The sequence below is a fragment of the Nothobranchius furzeri genome, chromosome 5, assembly GCF_043380555.1.
Source record: "Nothobranchius furzeri strain GRZ-AD chromosome 5, NfurGRZ-RIMD1, whole genome shotgun sequence".
NCBI classification, from domain to species: Eukaryota; Metazoa; Chordata; class Actinopteri; order Cyprinodontiformes; family Nothobranchiidae; genus Nothobranchius; species Nothobranchius furzeri.
The window spans coordinates 63,733,905-63,751,969 of NC_091745.1; the positions used below are offsets into that span (position 1 = coordinate 63,733,905).

The 18,065-nt window shown below is 41.6% G+C and overlaps 2 protein-coding genes and 1 long non-coding RNA gene across 6 annotated transcripts in view; 2 read left to right on the forward strand and 1 right to left on the reverse strand.

The window, feature by feature from the left end:
• septin7b (septin 7b) overlaps positions 1–18,065 on the forward strand; it is a 537,254-nt gene that overhangs the window by 470,890 nt on the left and 48,299 nt on the right. The gene's annotated exons all lie outside the window — the stretch shown is intronic.
• The window catches only part of LOC107379177 (retinoic acid receptor beta), a 30,660-nt gene that overhangs the window by 8,987 nt on the left and 3,608 nt on the right, over positions 1–18,065 (forward strand). For both annotated transcript variants that reach the window (XM_015949796.3, XM_054740868.2), the window contains exons 4-7: positions 8,181–8,347; positions 12,939–13,115; positions 17,129–17,333; positions 17,411–17,569. In XM_015949796.3, the coding sequence (XP_015805282.3) occupies positions 8,181–8,347; positions 12,939–13,115; positions 17,129–17,333; positions 17,411–17,569 (708 nt within the window). The remainder of the gene's footprint in view (positions 1–8,180; positions 8,348–12,938; positions 13,116–17,128; positions 17,334–17,410; positions 17,570–18,065) is intronic.
• On the reverse strand, positions 5,838–8,283 carry LOC129163421 (uncharacterized). Its single transcript, XR_008563304.2, has 3 exons — positions 8,159–8,283; positions 7,142–7,235; positions 5,838–7,019 (listed from the first exon to the last, which is right to left on the reverse strand). It is a non-coding gene; the product is annotated as an uncharacterized lncRNA (long non-coding RNA).

Sequence of the window (18,065 nt, forward strand, 5' to 3'; positions counted from 1 at the left end):
TGGCCAGGGAATGCCTTGGGATTTCCCCGGAGGAGCTGGCCCAAGTGGCTGGGGAGAGGGAAGTCTGGGCCTCTCACCCTAGGCTACTGCACCGCGACCCGACTCCGGATAATGGATGAATGGATGCTGCAGATTTCCATCTGGTTTAAGAGATATTATAACTTTTTATATGCTGCTTCTGAGAAACGTTCAATTCAGTTCAGTTTATTTATTATAGTGCCAAATCACAACAAGAGTCGTCTCACTTCACAAAGTAAACCTTCTGAATGATTCTTCAGGTTCCTGGAAAAAAAACACTCCTCTTTTGAGTCAATGGTGACACGTGGGTTCGGCATCATAGTTAGATGTTTTACAGTCAACCAGATGATTCATGAAGCGATAAGAATGAGCACGAATCTAGAAAATAGTTGTTCAACTTCTAGTTTTTCAGCAGATGTTCTTCCTCAATAATAAATTATAAAAACAGCTCAGAAGCCCTCAGAGAAATGAGCTCGAGGAGAAAGTAGATTCAGACGACAAGATTTATAGTCTTATTTCCTGATATCTGGACATCTCACTTATTGGCTAACAGCAACGTGACTCTACCACTGACTTTGTTGGCTTTGCAACGGAGATGTTTTATCTCCACAAACATCACAAGCCTGGAGGAGTTCTGCCGTGTTGTGCAATTGCTAATGCTAGCGGTTAGCTTGCGCTGGTCAGGAAGTTGTCTGCTGATTTCTGGACGTTAAACCAGCAACAGCCTTCTCCGTTGTGAGTCAAGATGGGTGAGTCCATGAATGTTAATTCACAGCGTGATGCAGATCTGTCGGGCTTTTCTAATCCTAGAGTTTCACCGCCTATTTTCTATCAGAAGTTAATGCAGGAGACCACTATTTTCACATTCAGCCCGTATGAAAAAAATCAGAGTAACTGATTATATTCAGTAACAATTATTTTTAAATGGTTTTTCAGTGTTTATTGATTTTTTAGGGTTTGGCAAGTTACTGTACAGTGGAGTCAAAACAATAATGCAAAAAAAAAATCAATCTATTCATAAATTTGTGTCAGTTCCAGGAGGGAAGCCTTGACATCCCCTCTACCAACCAACCGCTCCAACTCCTCCTGGGTAATCCCAACGCATTCCTAGAGACAATAGATATTTAATCCCTTCAATGAGTTTAGGGTCTGCCGGAGTCTCCCCTCAGTGGGTTGTGCCTTGGAAACCTCCAAAGGGAGGTGATTAGGAAGAATCAGATGCCCAAAGCACCTCAGCTGATCCCTTCCTTTGAGGAGGATCAGATAACGGAGCTCCTCACCCTCATATCAGCTTCTTTTAATCCAATCTTGTTTTTTTGGTCCAGATCTTGTAACCATAGATGAGGGTTGGATCTTCTTTCATTTCTCTAAATCATATCTACTTTGACTTTGAGCTCAGCTAGGCCATCTTCACAGCCGTGTCAACCAAGGGAGTTGATCCATTTGGGCCGTAACTAACCCAAAAAACAAATGCACTGAAATAGTGATGCACTGATATGAAATTTTTGGGCCGATACCGATTTCTGATATAATTTCACTGTTACGGCCGATAACCGATATTTGTCAATACCGATATACTGACATTAATGCTTCTAAAATCAGCTATTTTGTATAACATGAAAATGATCAAAGCTGAATTTACATTATGTACACACATCACACACATTTACACATCTGAGATGATTACAGTCAGTCACATGACTAAACAATTTCACATCACCCCCCTCACCCTCTGAAAAAGATAAACAAATGGAACCAAGATGGAAAAAATATGGGTTGTTAATACTGGCTCGGTTTTATTTATCGGACCGATACCGATATGTTAAAAAATGATGCAGATATATTGTCCATCCCTACACTAAAATATTTAACTAATGTGAAACCAGAGCTTATAAAGCTGGACTGAAAATAATCGGATTGAATTTGGAAACAAATCAGACGTAGATGTTTACGGAACTGTAAAACTCAACAATTTGATTGTTTTTGTAATTTGCTGCCAGTTTACTCAAATGAGTCCAAACATCTCAAGTATCACAAACTTAAGATCTGAGAAAAGTTTGTCACAAACCAGATTGACTGCACTGGGGGAGCCACTATAAAGACGAGCATCTACAGGTGCTGGCCAGTAAATTAGAATATCATCAAAAGGTTGAAAATATTTCAGTAATTCCATTCAAAACGTGAAACTTGTACATTATATTCATGCAATGCACACAGACCAATGTATTTCCGATGTTTATTACGTTTAATTTTGATATTTATAGGTGACAACCAATGAAAACATCAAATCTGGTATCTCAGAAAATTAGAATATTCTAAAGGCCAATGAAAAAATGTTTGTTTCTCTAATGTTGGCCAACTGAAAAGAATGAACATGAAAAGAATGTGCATGTATAGCACTCAATACTTAGTCGGGGCTCCTTTTGCCTCAATAACTGCAGTAATGCGGCGTGGCATGGACTCGATCAGTCTGTGGCACTGCTCAGGTGTTATGAGAGCCCAGGTTGCTCTGATAGTCGTCTTCAGCTCCTCTGCATTGTTGGGTCTAGCGTATTGCATCCTCCGCTTCACAATACCCCATAGATTTTCTATGGGGTTAAGGTCAGGCGAGTTTGCTGGCCAATCAAGGACAGGGATACCATGGTCCTTGAACCAGGTGCTGGTGGTTTTGGCACTGTGTGCAGGTGCCAAGTCCTGTTGAAAGGTGAAGTCTGCATCCCCATAAAGTTGGTCAGCAGCAGGAAGCATGAAGTGCTCTAAAACTTCCTGGTAGACGGCTGCATTGACCTGGACCTCAGGAAACAGAGTGGGCCAACACCGGCAGATGACATGGCACCCCACACCATCACTGACGGTGGAAACTTTACACTGGACCTCATGCAACGTGGATTCTGTGCTTCTCCGCTCTTCCTCCAGACTCTGGGTCCTTGATTTCCAAAGGAAATGCAGAACTTGCTTTCATCAGAAAACATAACTTTGGACCACTCAGCATCAGTCCAGTCCTTTTTGTCCTTGGCCCAGGCGAGACGCTTCTTGCGCTGTTTCTTGTTCAAGAGTGGCTTGACACACGGAATGCGACACCTGAATCCCATGTCTTTCATGAGTCTCCTCGTGGTGGTTCTTGAAGCGCTGACTCCAGCTGCAGTCCACTCTTTGTGGATCTCCCCCACATTTTTGAATGGGTTTGTCGTCACAATTCTCTGCAGGGTGCGGTTATCCCTAGAGCTTGTACACTTTTTTCTACCACATTTTTTCCGTCCCTTCGCCTGTCTGTTAATGTGCTTGGACACAGAGCTCTGCGAACAGCCAGCTTCTTTAGCAATCACCTTTTGTGTCTTGCCCTCCTTGTGCAAGGTGTCAATGATTGTCTTTTGGACAGCTGTTAAGTCAGAAGTCTTCCCCATGATTGTGGTGCCTTCAAAACAAGACTGAGGGACCTTTTAAAGGCCTTTGCAGGTGTTTTGAGTAAATCAGCTGATTAGAGTGGCAGCAGGTGTCTTCTATATTCAGCCTTTTCAGAATATTCTAATTTTTTGAGATACCAAATTTGGAGTTTTCATTAGTTGTCACTTATGAATATCAAATTTAAATGTAATGAACATTGGAAATACATTGGTCTGTGTGCATTGCATGAATATAATGTACAAGTTTCACGTTTTGAATGGAATTACTGAAATATTTTCAACCTTTTGATGATATTCTAATTTACTGGCCAGCACCTGTACTTTGAAAGGATGTTCCTTCTTTTGTTAACATTTCTCATCTTTTTCACTTCATCCATCCAGAGGATTTAATCCCCCGACCCCCCCCCCCAGTCACTCTCAGTTTTATGTAATCTGAACAGTCCACTGAGCAAAGAGCTGAACTGCCTCCTCCGACCAAGACACTTAGTAAAAAAAACGTTGAAACATTCATCCATGTGGCCTGAATATTACAAAGCATGTCTGTACAGTTTGCCCTCGGGTCCGTCTTTCAGACTCCTTTTTATATCTTTTATTCATTTATATATATATATATAATTAACGTGAATCTAATTAAGTGTAACTAATTAATTTGTAGTTAATTAATCTTGATTAATCGCATTTTATTTATTCAAGAAAATTTGCCCCAAAGCACATTTTTTTAATTAATGAAAAATAATGAGGCAGAGTCAAACAATGGACATGGACATTACTGTTGTAAAGTCAAGCTTTTTTAATAAGGAAAAATGCTTTTAAATTGTATTTCAATTCAAAACAGGAAAAAAATTGTGTGTGTGTGTGTGTGTGTGTGTGTGTGTGTGTGTGTGTGTGTGCGTGCGTGCGTGCGTGCGTGCGTGCGTGCGTGTGTGTGTGTGTGTGTGTGTGTAAAAAAATGCTACGTGACACAAACGTACAGCCATTTCTCACATTTTCTCTATGAATATGGTTCCTTATAACTTTATGAGAAAGAAAAACTTTAAATGCCAGTTGGGAAACTTTGTTCTTCTAAAAAAAAAACTTTCAAATCTAGATTTTTAAAACTTAAAGAGGACTTTGCTGTGAAGCCCAGCAGTGCTCTAGCGCCACGCCGAACAAAGAAAATAAAGTGTGTGTGTGTGTGTGTGTGTGTGTGTGTGTGTGTGTGTGTGTGTGTGTGTGTGTGTGTGTGTGTGTGTGTGTGTGTGTGTGTGTGTGTGTGTGTGTGTTTCTGTGCTATGCAGTGACCTGGATAAGTGAGAATGTGTTACATGGTATGAGCAGGAGGAGGGGCGGTGCTGGAGGATCCACCCAGACACATTTTCTCATTGTTGCTCACCCACATTCGGCTACAAACACATTACATAAATACATCACATGTATCAGACAGATGCATGCTATGTAACTGCCCCCCTGGCCACTTTGGTAAGTGTGTAATACGATCGCTCTTGGAGTGTTTTCACAATGACGACTGGATGTAGGCCATCCAGGAGGAGGAGGAGGAGGAGGAAGGCTGAGACCGGGTTGTTGCGTAATCCCGAGCTCTCCTGACATGTGTGTAGGTGCCTGAGCCAAGCTAGTGGGACGCACCAAAATGTGTTGACACCATCACAACGTGACTTTGAAAGGCTAACCTGAATATTTACCTGCTTCACATGCTCCCTGGTCCAGCAGATGACCTGCACAGATCGCTGAAGCTGATTTCATCTGAACTATGTCCCAACAGAAAATAGTTTAGTGGGCTGGAGGCGTTCTAGTGACTGACTGGCCTCTTTAAGACATAATTTACTGTCAGCAGCTCAGCTGAAACTATTTACTCTGTTATAATGGATTCTTGCTGCCGGAGGCAGTTTGCTGGCATACTTGCCTGTAAACACGCAGGCAAAGGGTGGGTAATAATGTTTTTGCCTGTGTCTATGTTTATTTTTAAAGCAGCAATCCGGAGTTTTCCACCTTTCAAGAATTTGGTATGGGTTTTTAGAAATCTGTAAAAGTGATAGTCTCACCCTGTACTGTGATAAAATGTAGGCAATATGTCTTTTTTCTTGCCCATCCACTTTGTCGTAGAGGCCCGTGCAACTTAGCATTAGCCAAAAGTGTTAAGTCTGGGCCACATCAGAGCCGGATGCTCCGTGTTGCGCCGCACCGTCATTTTAAATAGAAGCCATTATAGTCCCAGATGCACCAAGTCTAGGCCCTGAAGATTACGGCACAAACCCAGCCTCACTTTTGATAACTTTAAAGTACTATTGATCATAAAATATTCAAATAAATAGCATACTTACCCATTTTTAATGAATTAGAGCCTCCGGTGTGCCTCAGGCTGTGGACATTCACTTACGTGAGTCAACAGTTGCCTGCCTAGAGGTACACATTCACAAACAAGGGGCGTTGCTTACACCCGTAATCACGGACGTTAGAAGCGAGGCTCAAGCTGCAGTTCATTTTTCCACCTCTAGATGGTACTCTCTGAGGAAATAAACGGCATATCTGCTTTAAATCAACTCAAGAACCACCTGATGGATTTCAATAAAGTTTTAATAAATTATTCAAATGATCCTGATTTCAAGGTACAATATGTACGAATTGTACAGTGAAAAAAATCACAATCTAATGTCTCATTCATGTTGGAAGGAAGCCAAAAAGGGACAAAAATATTGTTTACGATCTGTATTTATCTACTCATCAATTTACTGTGTATAAGTTTGCTTGTCATCTAGAGTTTTCTGGCGCTGAGCCACAGCTGGCAACAGTGTTTTTAATAGGCTGTAGTACCCAAATTTGACCACATGGTGTCATTTTTACTTCATTTTTACATCAACTGACCTTAGCAAGTACTCAAATGGCTACAATTTGATCAATTTTGCTTTTGCAGCTACTGAGATGAGATTTACGCGGTGTCTAAATTCAGGGTCTGCATCCTTCGAAGGACCCAGCCTACTCTGCCGACATGGGCTGGGTCCTCCGTTGGCCGAGTTGACCGGATGTTAACCGCTGTGAATTTGGACAGGCCTAGCCTTCATGAATTCATGCCACTCCCTCGGCGAACGTTCCGTCACCTAGCAACCGTGGAACCACTGAGCAGAAGGGAGAAGGAACTTTAAACGATGGAGCTCGAAGTTTTATTTAGCTTTTTAATAATTTCCTTGACTGTTGGAGAGCTAATTCAGACAAAATACTTTAGACAAGCTGAGCCTGAGCAAAGATGTGATAATAGTTTTTAATACTTTCTAAGGGTCTTAATTTGACCAAAACCGATGTTTCACCTTTTAAGACTTTTCAAGACCCAGCGGATACCCTGTAATATTAAACAATTCACATTTGTAAACAAAAATTAAATTCAAGAGTTTAATACAGAACTGATTTTATTTAGGTATTTCTTTTATATGTACATGTTTAATCGTTCTTAACCATTTTTTCTAGCAAGCCTGTCAAAATTCTCCCTTCTCTCCTGTGCCCTCTGCTGCTCTGCCTCCCTCTGCAGCCTCATGTCCTCCCTGATCAGCTCCAGAAGCTGGTCATCGCTGTCACCTTCTCCTGGATGCCCATTTTCTCCAGAATAGTCTTAACAAATATGTAAGAAAAAATAACAGGAAGAGAAATGATAGAGAAAAAAAGGACAACGGGTTATTCCTTTCGTGTTTTTGCAGAAAAAAATAAACTTAAAATATGAGAAGTTATTGTACCTCCATGCCATAGCGGCCGAATACTTTGCTCCAGTGATCATGTGGTCCATCTCCGCCCTAAGCTTAATAAAGTTCGTGGTTTTCTCTTTTGTCCCTATAATACAAACATCTATTAAAATCACAGGGAAAACTTAGCGGGAGAAGTACGACACCGAGCGGCCGAACATACGAGCCGAGACCGCAATACAAGCACTTTTACTGTAACATTTCAAACTAAAATAATGTTCATGTATCATAAAAAGCCCTTAACCTAACAGTTTTCAAGTTTATACAGATATTTATATGCGCAATCCTCTCTGACAGCTCTCGCGTCACTGTCCGCCATTGTTTTTAAAAGTTCTGCCATCCGACCTGCAAGGCATCTTGGGAAAGGTAAACTATTGAAGGATACACCGGACCCATCCTTCATACAGGCGAAAAGAAGGCCGGATTCGTCGACCGCATTTGAAGGAGTCTTCGAATCAGGACAGGCCTAGTTGCGGCGCTGTGACGTAACCGGCCGACGAATCCGGCCGACGAAGGATGCAGACCCTGAATTGAGACACAGCCTTAGTGTCACAATAGCGGAGAGTGGTGCACACCCCAGACTCTGAAAACTAGCTAATGGATCAAGAACTTTGTTTTGTACTTTGCCCTAAACTTTTCCTGTTTGTCATGAAACACTTGAAGGATCTTAATGAAACTCTCGGAAACCTCTCCTTTAGTTTACATCAACTACTGATTTAGTTTTGGCGCCAATTCAAGATGGCAGCCCCTCCATCTGACCTTAGAAAACGCAAACATTGCTGTAACTCTGCTGAGATTTGGTGTCCTACTCATGATTCTTTATAGAGCGAGGGACCACATTTGATCACTTACGTTGATTTATAGCTTAAATTAGAAACTTGTCTTTTAAATTAGGCAAAATTAATTTTGAATCACAATTGGTTTGTTTCTTCTTATTAAGATTTCTCACAAAAACATGATCACAAGTCAGAAAGCGCTCTGTTAGATACTTCCCCATATATCTTTATTTACCTGCTCCTTTTCCTTCCACCAGCGGTGAGAAATGACAGAAACAAGCGAAAGGGGACGAAGGAAGCGGTGAATATGACCATCATGGAGACGTACGAATTGACATCGGAGCTGGGCCTGGTTGTGGAGAAGATCTGCAGGGCTCACAGGGAAACCTTCCCCTCCCTCTGCCAGCTGGGAAAATACACCACTGTGAGTGTGGATCTGAAAACAATACTTCCTTTAGATTTCCACTGGGACTTTCCTTGATGAAACATAAAGGCAGTCTGAGCTTTTGAGCCAGGGCTGAAGGTTGTGAGTTTTTGTCTTTTTCACCAACAAGCAGTGAGTTTCAGAAGTGTCTAAATTTTGTGATTATGGAAGTTAAAGAGGATATGTAAGGACGCGATCCGTAGCAGATGATTTAAAGATCTGAGCATTTCTGAAAGGGTGGCCCTCCCTGGAACACTGAACGAACACATTATCATTTTAGAGTTAAAGACCAAGTTCATTCTATTTTTCAAAACATTTGTAGTGGTCTGTAGTACAAATGAATGCCTTGTGAGTCGATTTCTGTGGAACAAAAGTTCTGGCGCTCCTGTTTCAGGAACTAGAAGTGAGCCAGAGCAGAGGGGAGCTTCAGACAGAAGGATTTTAACTCAATAGGGAGCCTAAGTCACTTCCGCATCATGGGTCCCTGGAAGAATGAAAAAATGAATGCAAGTCAATGGTGCTAAAAATGCTATTTTCTAATCCGCTTTGCCTTAGATTCTGGATCGCACATATGTTGTACTGCAATTTAAATGAAAAGTAATGATGGGTGTTTGGACAAGGCCAGTCACGTACTTTGAGATTTATCAACTTGTAAAAGTTCGTAATTATCATGACTACAAATTAGAAATCGGCACGTCGCAAATGTGACGTCACCACATTATCTTCTCTCCCCTAACGTAGCTGCTACTTACCAAATGACCAGATTCACGGTGGTTCTTTCCTCCTGTGGGAAGTTTGCTGAACTTACAGCCCTTTTCCCTCAGTTTTCTCCGTGTCTGGTTCGATGACGTGACTTTCGTGAAGCGCATTTGTAGTTCTGGAGTTATTTTCACACAAAACCTAAAATAGTGTTTCCCCCTGTTCAAAAATAAGTACGTTCTTGGTATCAAAATGTGTCTTTAAAATTCACAGACATCATATGTGAAATCCATGGCACAAAACAAGCGGAATTAGAAAATAGCGTTTTTAGCCCCATTGACTTGGAATTCATTTTTTCGTTCTTCCGGGGACCCATGATGTGGAAGTGACTTAGGCTCCCTATTCTGACATCTCGCTTATAATGGGCTAACAGCAATGGGACTTTACCACGGACTTCATTTGCTCTGTAACGTTGATGTTTTATCTCCACAAATAACACAAGTCTGGAGGAGTTCTGCTATGTTGTAGAGTTGCTAATGCTAAATGTTGGCTTCTAGTAGCTGAGGCTCTTTCCTGGGCGTTAAAACAACAGCTTTCCCCCGTTGTGAGTCAAGACGGGTGAGTCCATGAATGCTAAGTTTCAATATGACGTAGATCTGACTGTTTTTTTCTGATCCAAGCATTTCCCTGTCTATTTTCTATCGGCGGCTAATGCAGGAAATAGGAGTGGAAGACTTTTTTCATTTTTAGCCTGCATGTTAAACTCAAAAATAGTAAAACTGGTTTCTCAGTGAGCATGGTCTTTCAAAATTCAGTGGACAAATGAAGAAAACTGCAACAAATTAACCAAAAATTGTATATATATATCATTTTTGACATAATATTCTGCACTTATTCTTTGTTTTTACATGTATTTTTTTACCAGCAGGAAAGCTCTTATTGTGGTGTGGTTTGAAAATTAGAAATTAGATATATTTCTTAAACAAACTTGCATCTTTAACAAATGAATCTCAGTGGGGGGAGGGGATCCGATCCTCTCCTACCAGAACAATAGTCTCACCAGTCTAAAGCCTGTCAGATGGACAATGGCGCTCGTTGCACTTATGACACTGATTGGTTGTTCGTTAGTCCTCCTGCAGCGCTCATCAGACCGATTCCCCTTTCTGTCGAGAAACTGCTGAGTCATGTCACATCACCAGATGAATCTGTCAGCTCAGTGGAGTGGATGGACCAAAGCCGGACCACGGTTCCTTCACTCAGCAGGAGTACAAAAGCTCATTTATATTTGATTATCTGATCTTTTTAGCATTTTAAAAAGCTATTTCCATGTAAACTGTTGAAAATCAGGACAGCGGTAATTCACAAAGAAAAATCGCATATAAAATAATATAAAAATTCATAATATACACAAATGCATCAAAATTTACACAAACAGCTGCAGGAGTCTCTGGTATCTCCTCAGACCTAATAGATCTGAAAAAGCCTTTACTCATAAAACCTGAATTCAGCTGATTACTTTGGAGCATCTGTTGATTACAAAACACACTGGTGTTTTGACACAAGAATGAAAAAATATCAAACCAAAACATCCACAAGCAACTACAAAACTAATGGTTGATGTAGAAAAGTTGTCCTCATGAAGAGAAAAAATAAACGATTTATTCACAGAGATTCTTGCTTTTCCGTTAGAGGACGAGTCAAATTTGAATTGTTCTCAGGAAATACGTTAGTTTTAATTTGAAGATCATGCAAACGTACATCTATACCAGGACTAAATTTGACTAAATGTCCCTGTAATGATAACTTACAGTTCATTAATCAAAGAGATTTAACCTGCTCTGAATTTCCCGTTGGGTTACGTCTCATATTGTGGTTTTCCACGTCGCTGGTAGGGATCGACGTCTGGAATCAAGAAAATCCACTCACACACATCCGCCTGCTTTTATATCCTGCCCTGCTTTTACTAAGAAATCTTTTTACTCTAAATATCTTTTAAAGAGTCAGGAGATGCCTCCATAAAATAATCTCAGAAGTTTCTAAAACTCAAATGAGCCAATAGACCCTACAGGTTTTGATTAATGACATTAACATAAATGATTTAAAGTGTATTTTAGATTATTGTTTAGCTTCACAAAGTTCTCATAAAAGTTATAGTTGTTATTAGAGCTATATAAATTATTCAGAAAGCTTTATTTCTCCCAACTGAGGTTGTTCTCTGATCTGTAATAATGTATGGTTTTTACACGGGAATATTTCTGAAATATCTCTGACATAGTTTTGGTTAGGGTATATATATATATATATATATCAGATCAATTTTATTTATAAAGCACATTTTATATGACGAGGAGTCAGAACAAAACGCTGACAACACAGACTATAATATTTACATAAAACCATTTAAAATCCTTAAGACAGAAAAGATCAAAACAGAATTAGAAATTAAAATAAATAAATATTATATATATATGTATATATACATACAAGCAAAAATATGACTAAATTAAAACTACATAAAATTAAATGAAAGTAATTGTTAATTAATTATTTTAATGATACTACTACTAATACTTCTAAAACAATGATAGTCATAATAATTTGCAAATTTAAAATGTTCCCTAGTGTGGTTGAAAGACAAATCTGTATATAAATTTAAAAATATTCAATAAACTGGTAAAAACATTTCAGGCTAAAACAAACACATTAAAGATCAACAACTATTTAAAAATATTACAGGGGAAAATTATGAGACGACGGATTAAAAAAATACTTTTACATGTGAAAAAAATCACTCCTCACTGAAAGTAAGCAAGTGCAGAAGGGGAACTTGATGCTTTAATTTTCCTGCAGCGTGAACATCAAAGCATTCCAGTGGAGATGATAATTTGTTGGAAACAGGGATCCTCCAACAAATTGTCAGGAGAACAAAGGACACTCAGAATTGGCTTTGAGCTCCTCAGAACCTCCAGGGTGGATTAGCACAAGTTTGCATGCCTTTACTGCTCTCTAGTGATCAAACAGCTGTTAACAACAACAAACACCCATCACTAACAACAGTCCTCACACTAACCAGGCTTTGGTCATGTGTATGATTTTTGCTCAGGGTGATAAAACATTTTCTGCGCAGTTGCATCATATTTAGGCAATTTAGAGCTAATTTCTTATACAGGTTAGGCAGATTAGGATCATTCTGACGAAAAAGATAAGTGAAAGTATCAAAATAAAAGTTTGGTGTTCTGGCAAAAACATATCAAAATGGTATTTGATTTTTACAATTTTACTTTGAAATGAAAAATAGATTTTAAAACATTCTGTGATACTCGTGCGTTGTTTAAATCAACTATGATGACTTTGTGCATCAAAACCGGTTTTATAAACAATAAAAACACTTTTTAATAAGGCTCAGATGGTTTGTTTGTTTGATACTCTTATTGTGAAGGATTAAAGGAAAATACAAATTAAAATATCATTTTCAACAAAAAAGACAAACACACTGGGCCTTTGATAGTATCTCATGAATATCAAATGCAAGGAGGATGTGTTTAGAAAGTAAAAATGCTAATGAAAAAATCCAAATAATATTTACAGAAAACAATCTAAGTTGGTTATTTCTAGAATAACTGGAGGTAGTGAACCTGATCCAACCCGTCTGTATTTGTTCTGTTTTTATTAATTATTTGAAATCTTGGTATGTTTTTACAACAGAGTTAACTTCCTTAAATCCTTCAAAATAAGAGTCTCAAACATATGCACTTGCATACCTCACAACATGTGAAGCTTTTGAAGTAGAATGATTTACTAGCTTTTGTCTTATTCACTTCCATCTTTCACATCTTTCGTGATGCTTAAAACCCGATTTAACTGGGTGACCTTTTTTTCCTTCTCCACCCAGAACTCCAGCTCGGACCACAGGATCCAGCTGGACCTGGGCCTGTGGGACAAGTTCAGCGAGCTTGCCACCAAGTGCATCATCAAGGTGGTGGAATTTGCAAAGCGGGTGCCGGGCTTCACGGGCCTGACCATCGCCGACCAGATCACTCTGCTCAAAGCCGCCTGCCTCGACATCCTGGTAGGTCCTCAAGAGCATCCGTCACCTTCAGATGTGTGCTTTTATTCTGACCTGAGTAACATAAAAACTAGGCTCTGGAGTGGATTCGCACCTCACAGCCTTCACGGAGAGAGTTACACATTTCATCCTCCCTCTTCATCCCATCTGACCTTCACTGCTGCGTCCATTTGTCAATTTCACTATCTGTGTCTGAATATTTACCCACATGACTCTGACCCTTGGGAGATTCGGTGTGCCGTAAAAGGCTCTGCTGCATGTCATTTTTACACAATTTTTCCCCTGATGGACTGTTCTGGCACTTTTGAGCAGTGAGTGCTCCATACGTGGTGATTTTCTTCTGTCACTCACAGCTCAGAATATGTCGCACTGCAATAAAACACAAACTATTGCAGATCCTGCATGTTTTATATATTTATTGGAATGAAAAAGAAAAAGAAAAAAAAACATGAAAAGCTAAATAATATGATTGTCTAACAATAAATGTTTTTAGAGGCCTCAGATTCTTTGAAGGGATAAATATCAACCACTACCTTATTACGGAGTTTCTAACAATCTTGAGCTGAGAAATAAAGTTTTAATTATTTTCATCAAATCTTGCAAACAGCTTCTGAATCAAGTTATCTCATCAAATGTTAGCTCCACCTTTGAGTGTAAAGCCATTTTGTGTTATGTATTTGATTTAACCTTCATTTGTACATGTTTAAAAAAGGACTCCCTTTGTCACCAGTTCTGTTCATAACCTTTATGGACAGGATTTCTAGGCGCAGCCAAGGTGATGAGGGCATCCGTTTTAGTGGCCTGAAGATTGGGCCTCTGCTTGTTGCAGATGATGTGGTCCTGTTGGCTTCATCAGAACGTGATCTTCTGCTTTCGCTGAAGCGGTTCACAGCCGAGTGTGAAGCAGCTGGGATGAGAATCAGCTCCTCTAAATCTGAGAGCATGGTCTTGATTCGGAAAATGGTAGAATGCCTTCTCCGGGTCAGGGTTGAGGTCCTGCCCCAAGTGGAGGAGTTTAGGTATCTCAGGGTCTTGTTCACAAGTGAGGGAAAGCTGATGCGCGAGATCGATTGGCAGATTGGTGCTGCATCTGCAGTGATGCGGGCGTTGTACCGGTCTGTCGTGGTGAAGAGAGAGCAGAGTCAGAAGGCGAAGCTCTCGATTTACCGGTCGATCTATGTTCCTACCCTCACCTATGGTCATGAGCTTTGGGTAGTGACCGAAAGAACGGATCGCGGATACAAGCGGCCGAAATGAGTTTTCTCCGCAGAGTTGCTGGGCTCTCCCTTAGAGATAGGGTGAGAAGCTCGGTCATCCGAGAGGGGCTCGGAGTAGATTCGCTGCTCCTCCACATCGAGAGAAGCCAGTTGAGATGGCTCGGGCATCTGTTCAGGATGCCTCCTGGACGCCTCCCTGGTGAGGTTTTCTGGGCACGTCCAACTGGGAGGAGGCCTAAAGGGAGACCCAGGACACGTTGGAGGGACTATGTCTCTCACCTGGCCAGCGAATGCCTTGAGACTCCTCCAGAACAGCAGGTCCAAGTGGCTGGGGAGAGGGCCGTCTGGGCCTCTCGACTTAGGCTACTGCCCCAGCGACCCGACTCAGGATAAGCGGATGAAAATTGATGGATGGATGGATGGATGGATGGATGGATGGATAAAAAGGGACAAACAATGACTACAAAATAACTGGTAACACAAATGGGACAATTAGGACTGGGCAATGTGACAAAAATATTTGGTAAATTTTTAAAACAAATTTGTTAAGAAATCCTTAAACCACTCCTGTTTATGCGTTAAAATTGCTCTAAAAACAAAATAATATTTAGCTGCCTTTTGTTAATTTGTGCAAGTAATGCTAACATGTGCAAGTAATGCTAATGTGTGCTAGTAATGCTAACATGTTCTAGTAATGCTAACATGCACAAGTTTTGCTTATATGCACTAATATTGCTAACAGTGGTAGTAATATTAAAGTTGGCTAGTAACGCTAACATGTGCTAATAATGCTAATATGTGCTAGTAATGCTAACATGTTCTAGTAATGCTAACATGTGCAAATTTTGCTAATATGCAATAGTATTGCAAACATGCCCTAGTAATGCTAACACGTGCTAGTAATGCTAACATGTTCTAGTAATGCTAACGTGCAAATTTTGCTAATATACAATAGTATATAAACATTTGCTAGTAATGCTAACACATGCACCCTGTGGGGGACGCTCCAGGAGTATGGGGTGGGTGGCTTTCTGTTAAGGGCCATTCAGTCCCTTTACCAGAGGAGCGTGAGTTTGGTCCGCATAGCCGGTAATAAGTCGGACCTGTTCCCAGTGAGGGTTGGACTCCGCCAGGGCTGCCCTTTGTCACCGGTTCTGTTCATCACTTTTATGGACAGAATTTCTAGACGCAGCCGTGGTGTGGAGTGTGTCGAGTTTGGTGGCAGGAGAATCTCGTCTCTGCTTTTTGCGGATGATGTGGTCCTCCTAGCTTCATCCAGCTCTGACCTTCAGCTCTTGCTGGGTAGGTTCGCGGCCGAATGTGAAGCGGCTGGGATGAGGATCAGCACCTCCAAATCTGAGACCATGGTTCTCGACCGGAAAAGGGTGGCTTGCCACCTCCGGGTCGGGGGAGAGGTCCTACCTCAAGTGGAGGAGTTTAAGTATCTCGGGGTCTTGTTCACGAGTGAGGGTAGGAGGGATCGGGAGATCGACAGGCGGATTGGTTCGGCGTCTGCAGTCATGCGGACGCTGAGCCGATCTGTCGTGGGGAAGAGGGAGCTGAGCCAGAAAGCCAGGCTCTCGATTTACCGGTCGATCTACGTCCCGATCCTCACCTATGGTCATGAGCTTTGGGTAATGACCGAAAGAACGAGATCGCGGATACAAGCGGCCGAAATGAGTTTCCTCCGTAGGGTGGATGGGCTTAGCCTTAGAGGAGCTCGGACATTCGGGAGGGACTCGGAGTAGAACCGCTGCTCCTCCGGATCGAAAGGAGCCAGTTGAGGTGGTTTGGGCATCTGGTCAGGATGCCTCCTGGACGCCTCCCCGGGGAGGTGTTTCGGGCATGTCCTGCCGGCAGAAGGCCCCCGGGTCGACCCAGGACACGTTGGAGAGGTTACATCTCCAATCTGGTCCGGGAACGCCTTGGGGTCCTGCCGGAGGAGCTGGTGGACAAGGCCGGGGAGAGGACGGCCTGGAGCTCCCTAATTGGGATGCTGCCCCCGCGACCCGGACCCGGATAAGCGGAGGAAGACGAAGACGAAGGCTAACACATGCTAATAATCCTAATATGTGCTAGTAATGCTAACATGTGCTAGTTTTGCTAATATGTGCTAGTAATGGTAACATGTTGCCACACTTTTAACTCACTTAAACTGTGTTAGCAAAACACATGAATGCGATCAGGCTCAGAGTGTGTCGCATCTTAAATGGTCCGGTCAGAAACATGTCTCTATTCTGTCTTTCTGTTCGAGAGAATAAGATCTCTCTGCTTTGGCAGATCATCGACTCATTTGAATTACTCATGATTTTATATGACCACATTCACTAAGTTCCGCTAAGTTAAACTCGGGACCTCACGGTAAGGATCTCCAGAAATCATACAATTTTAAAATCATTGCTAGTTGCTTGATTTTGCTCTCAAAGCTCAGGAGGTGGAGAGGGTTGCTCAGTGATTGCGGGGTAAATCCCAGCTGTTGCCAGGGTATTCTACTGTTGTGTCCTTGGGCAAGACACTTCACCCAACTTGCTTGTGTTGGTGGTGGTCAGAGGAGCCAGTGGCACAAATGGCATCTTCGCCTCTGTCAGACCTCCCCAGGGTGGCTGTGGCTACGTAGTAGCTTACATTTACTGGCATTGTGGGAATGTGAGAGTGCGTGAACTATGGATAGCACTTTGGGTGCCATGAAAAGTGCTAAATCTAGTTTGAGACCCACTGGATTAGTTTAGATTAGCAGCTGCTTACACTTGAAACAAACTTTTACTTGGGTTTGATGCCCTTGTTATTTTCTTCCTCCAGATCTTGAGGATTAGCACACGCTACACTCCCGACCAGGACACCATGACCTTCTCTGACGGCCTGACTTTGACCCGGACTCAGATCCACAACGCAGGCTTTGGACCACTGACAGACCAGGTGTTCACGTTTGCTGGGCAGCTGCTGCCTTTAGAGATGGACGAGACAGAAAGCGGGCTCCTCAGCGCCATCTGCCTCGTCTCTGGAGGTACCAAGTCTGTCTGTGAAGCTTGATTTAAAATCCCATTGGTGTTTAAAATCCTGACACATTTATCTGGCTAACAGACCGGCAGGACCTGGAGGAGCCGTCTAAAGTGGAGGTGCTGCAGGAGCCGCTTCTGGAGGCGCTAAAGATCTACTCACGTAAACGGAGACCCAGCATGCCCCTCATGTTCCCCAAGGCCCTGATGAAGATCACAGACCTTCGCACCATCAGCGCTAAAGGTCAGAACGCGTCAACCAGCTCCTGAGTCACAATTTATTTTACTGAAGTGAATGTGTGTAAGCAGCTTCATTATTACAATATTACTTCAAAGTGGACTTGTTTATGTGACATTTCTAAGGCAGTAAGTCCAACAGACTGGACCGGCACTCTGAAGTTGCAAATGTGGTATTCTGGCCACAGAGGACAGTGGGGGTCTTAGTGACATTTCACTAACCATGTAAAGGGTCATTTTAGCACAAAGTGGCTCAAGAAAATGATTTTAAAATAAGTTGTCTTCAATAAAACTTTCAAGAGAATCATCCCTGTGGATGTTTCATGTCATGGTTTCAAAAACTCAAACAGAAAAGAAGTATTTTCTCTGCTACAGTTAAAATGAATGCAAGTTTAGAAGTAGATGCCTTCTTTTTGTGTTAACCTTCTTCACCACCGCTCATCTTTTCTTCTTCCTCTTTTCTCTTTTATTTCCATCCATTAAAAGAAACCAAAAAGCAATTT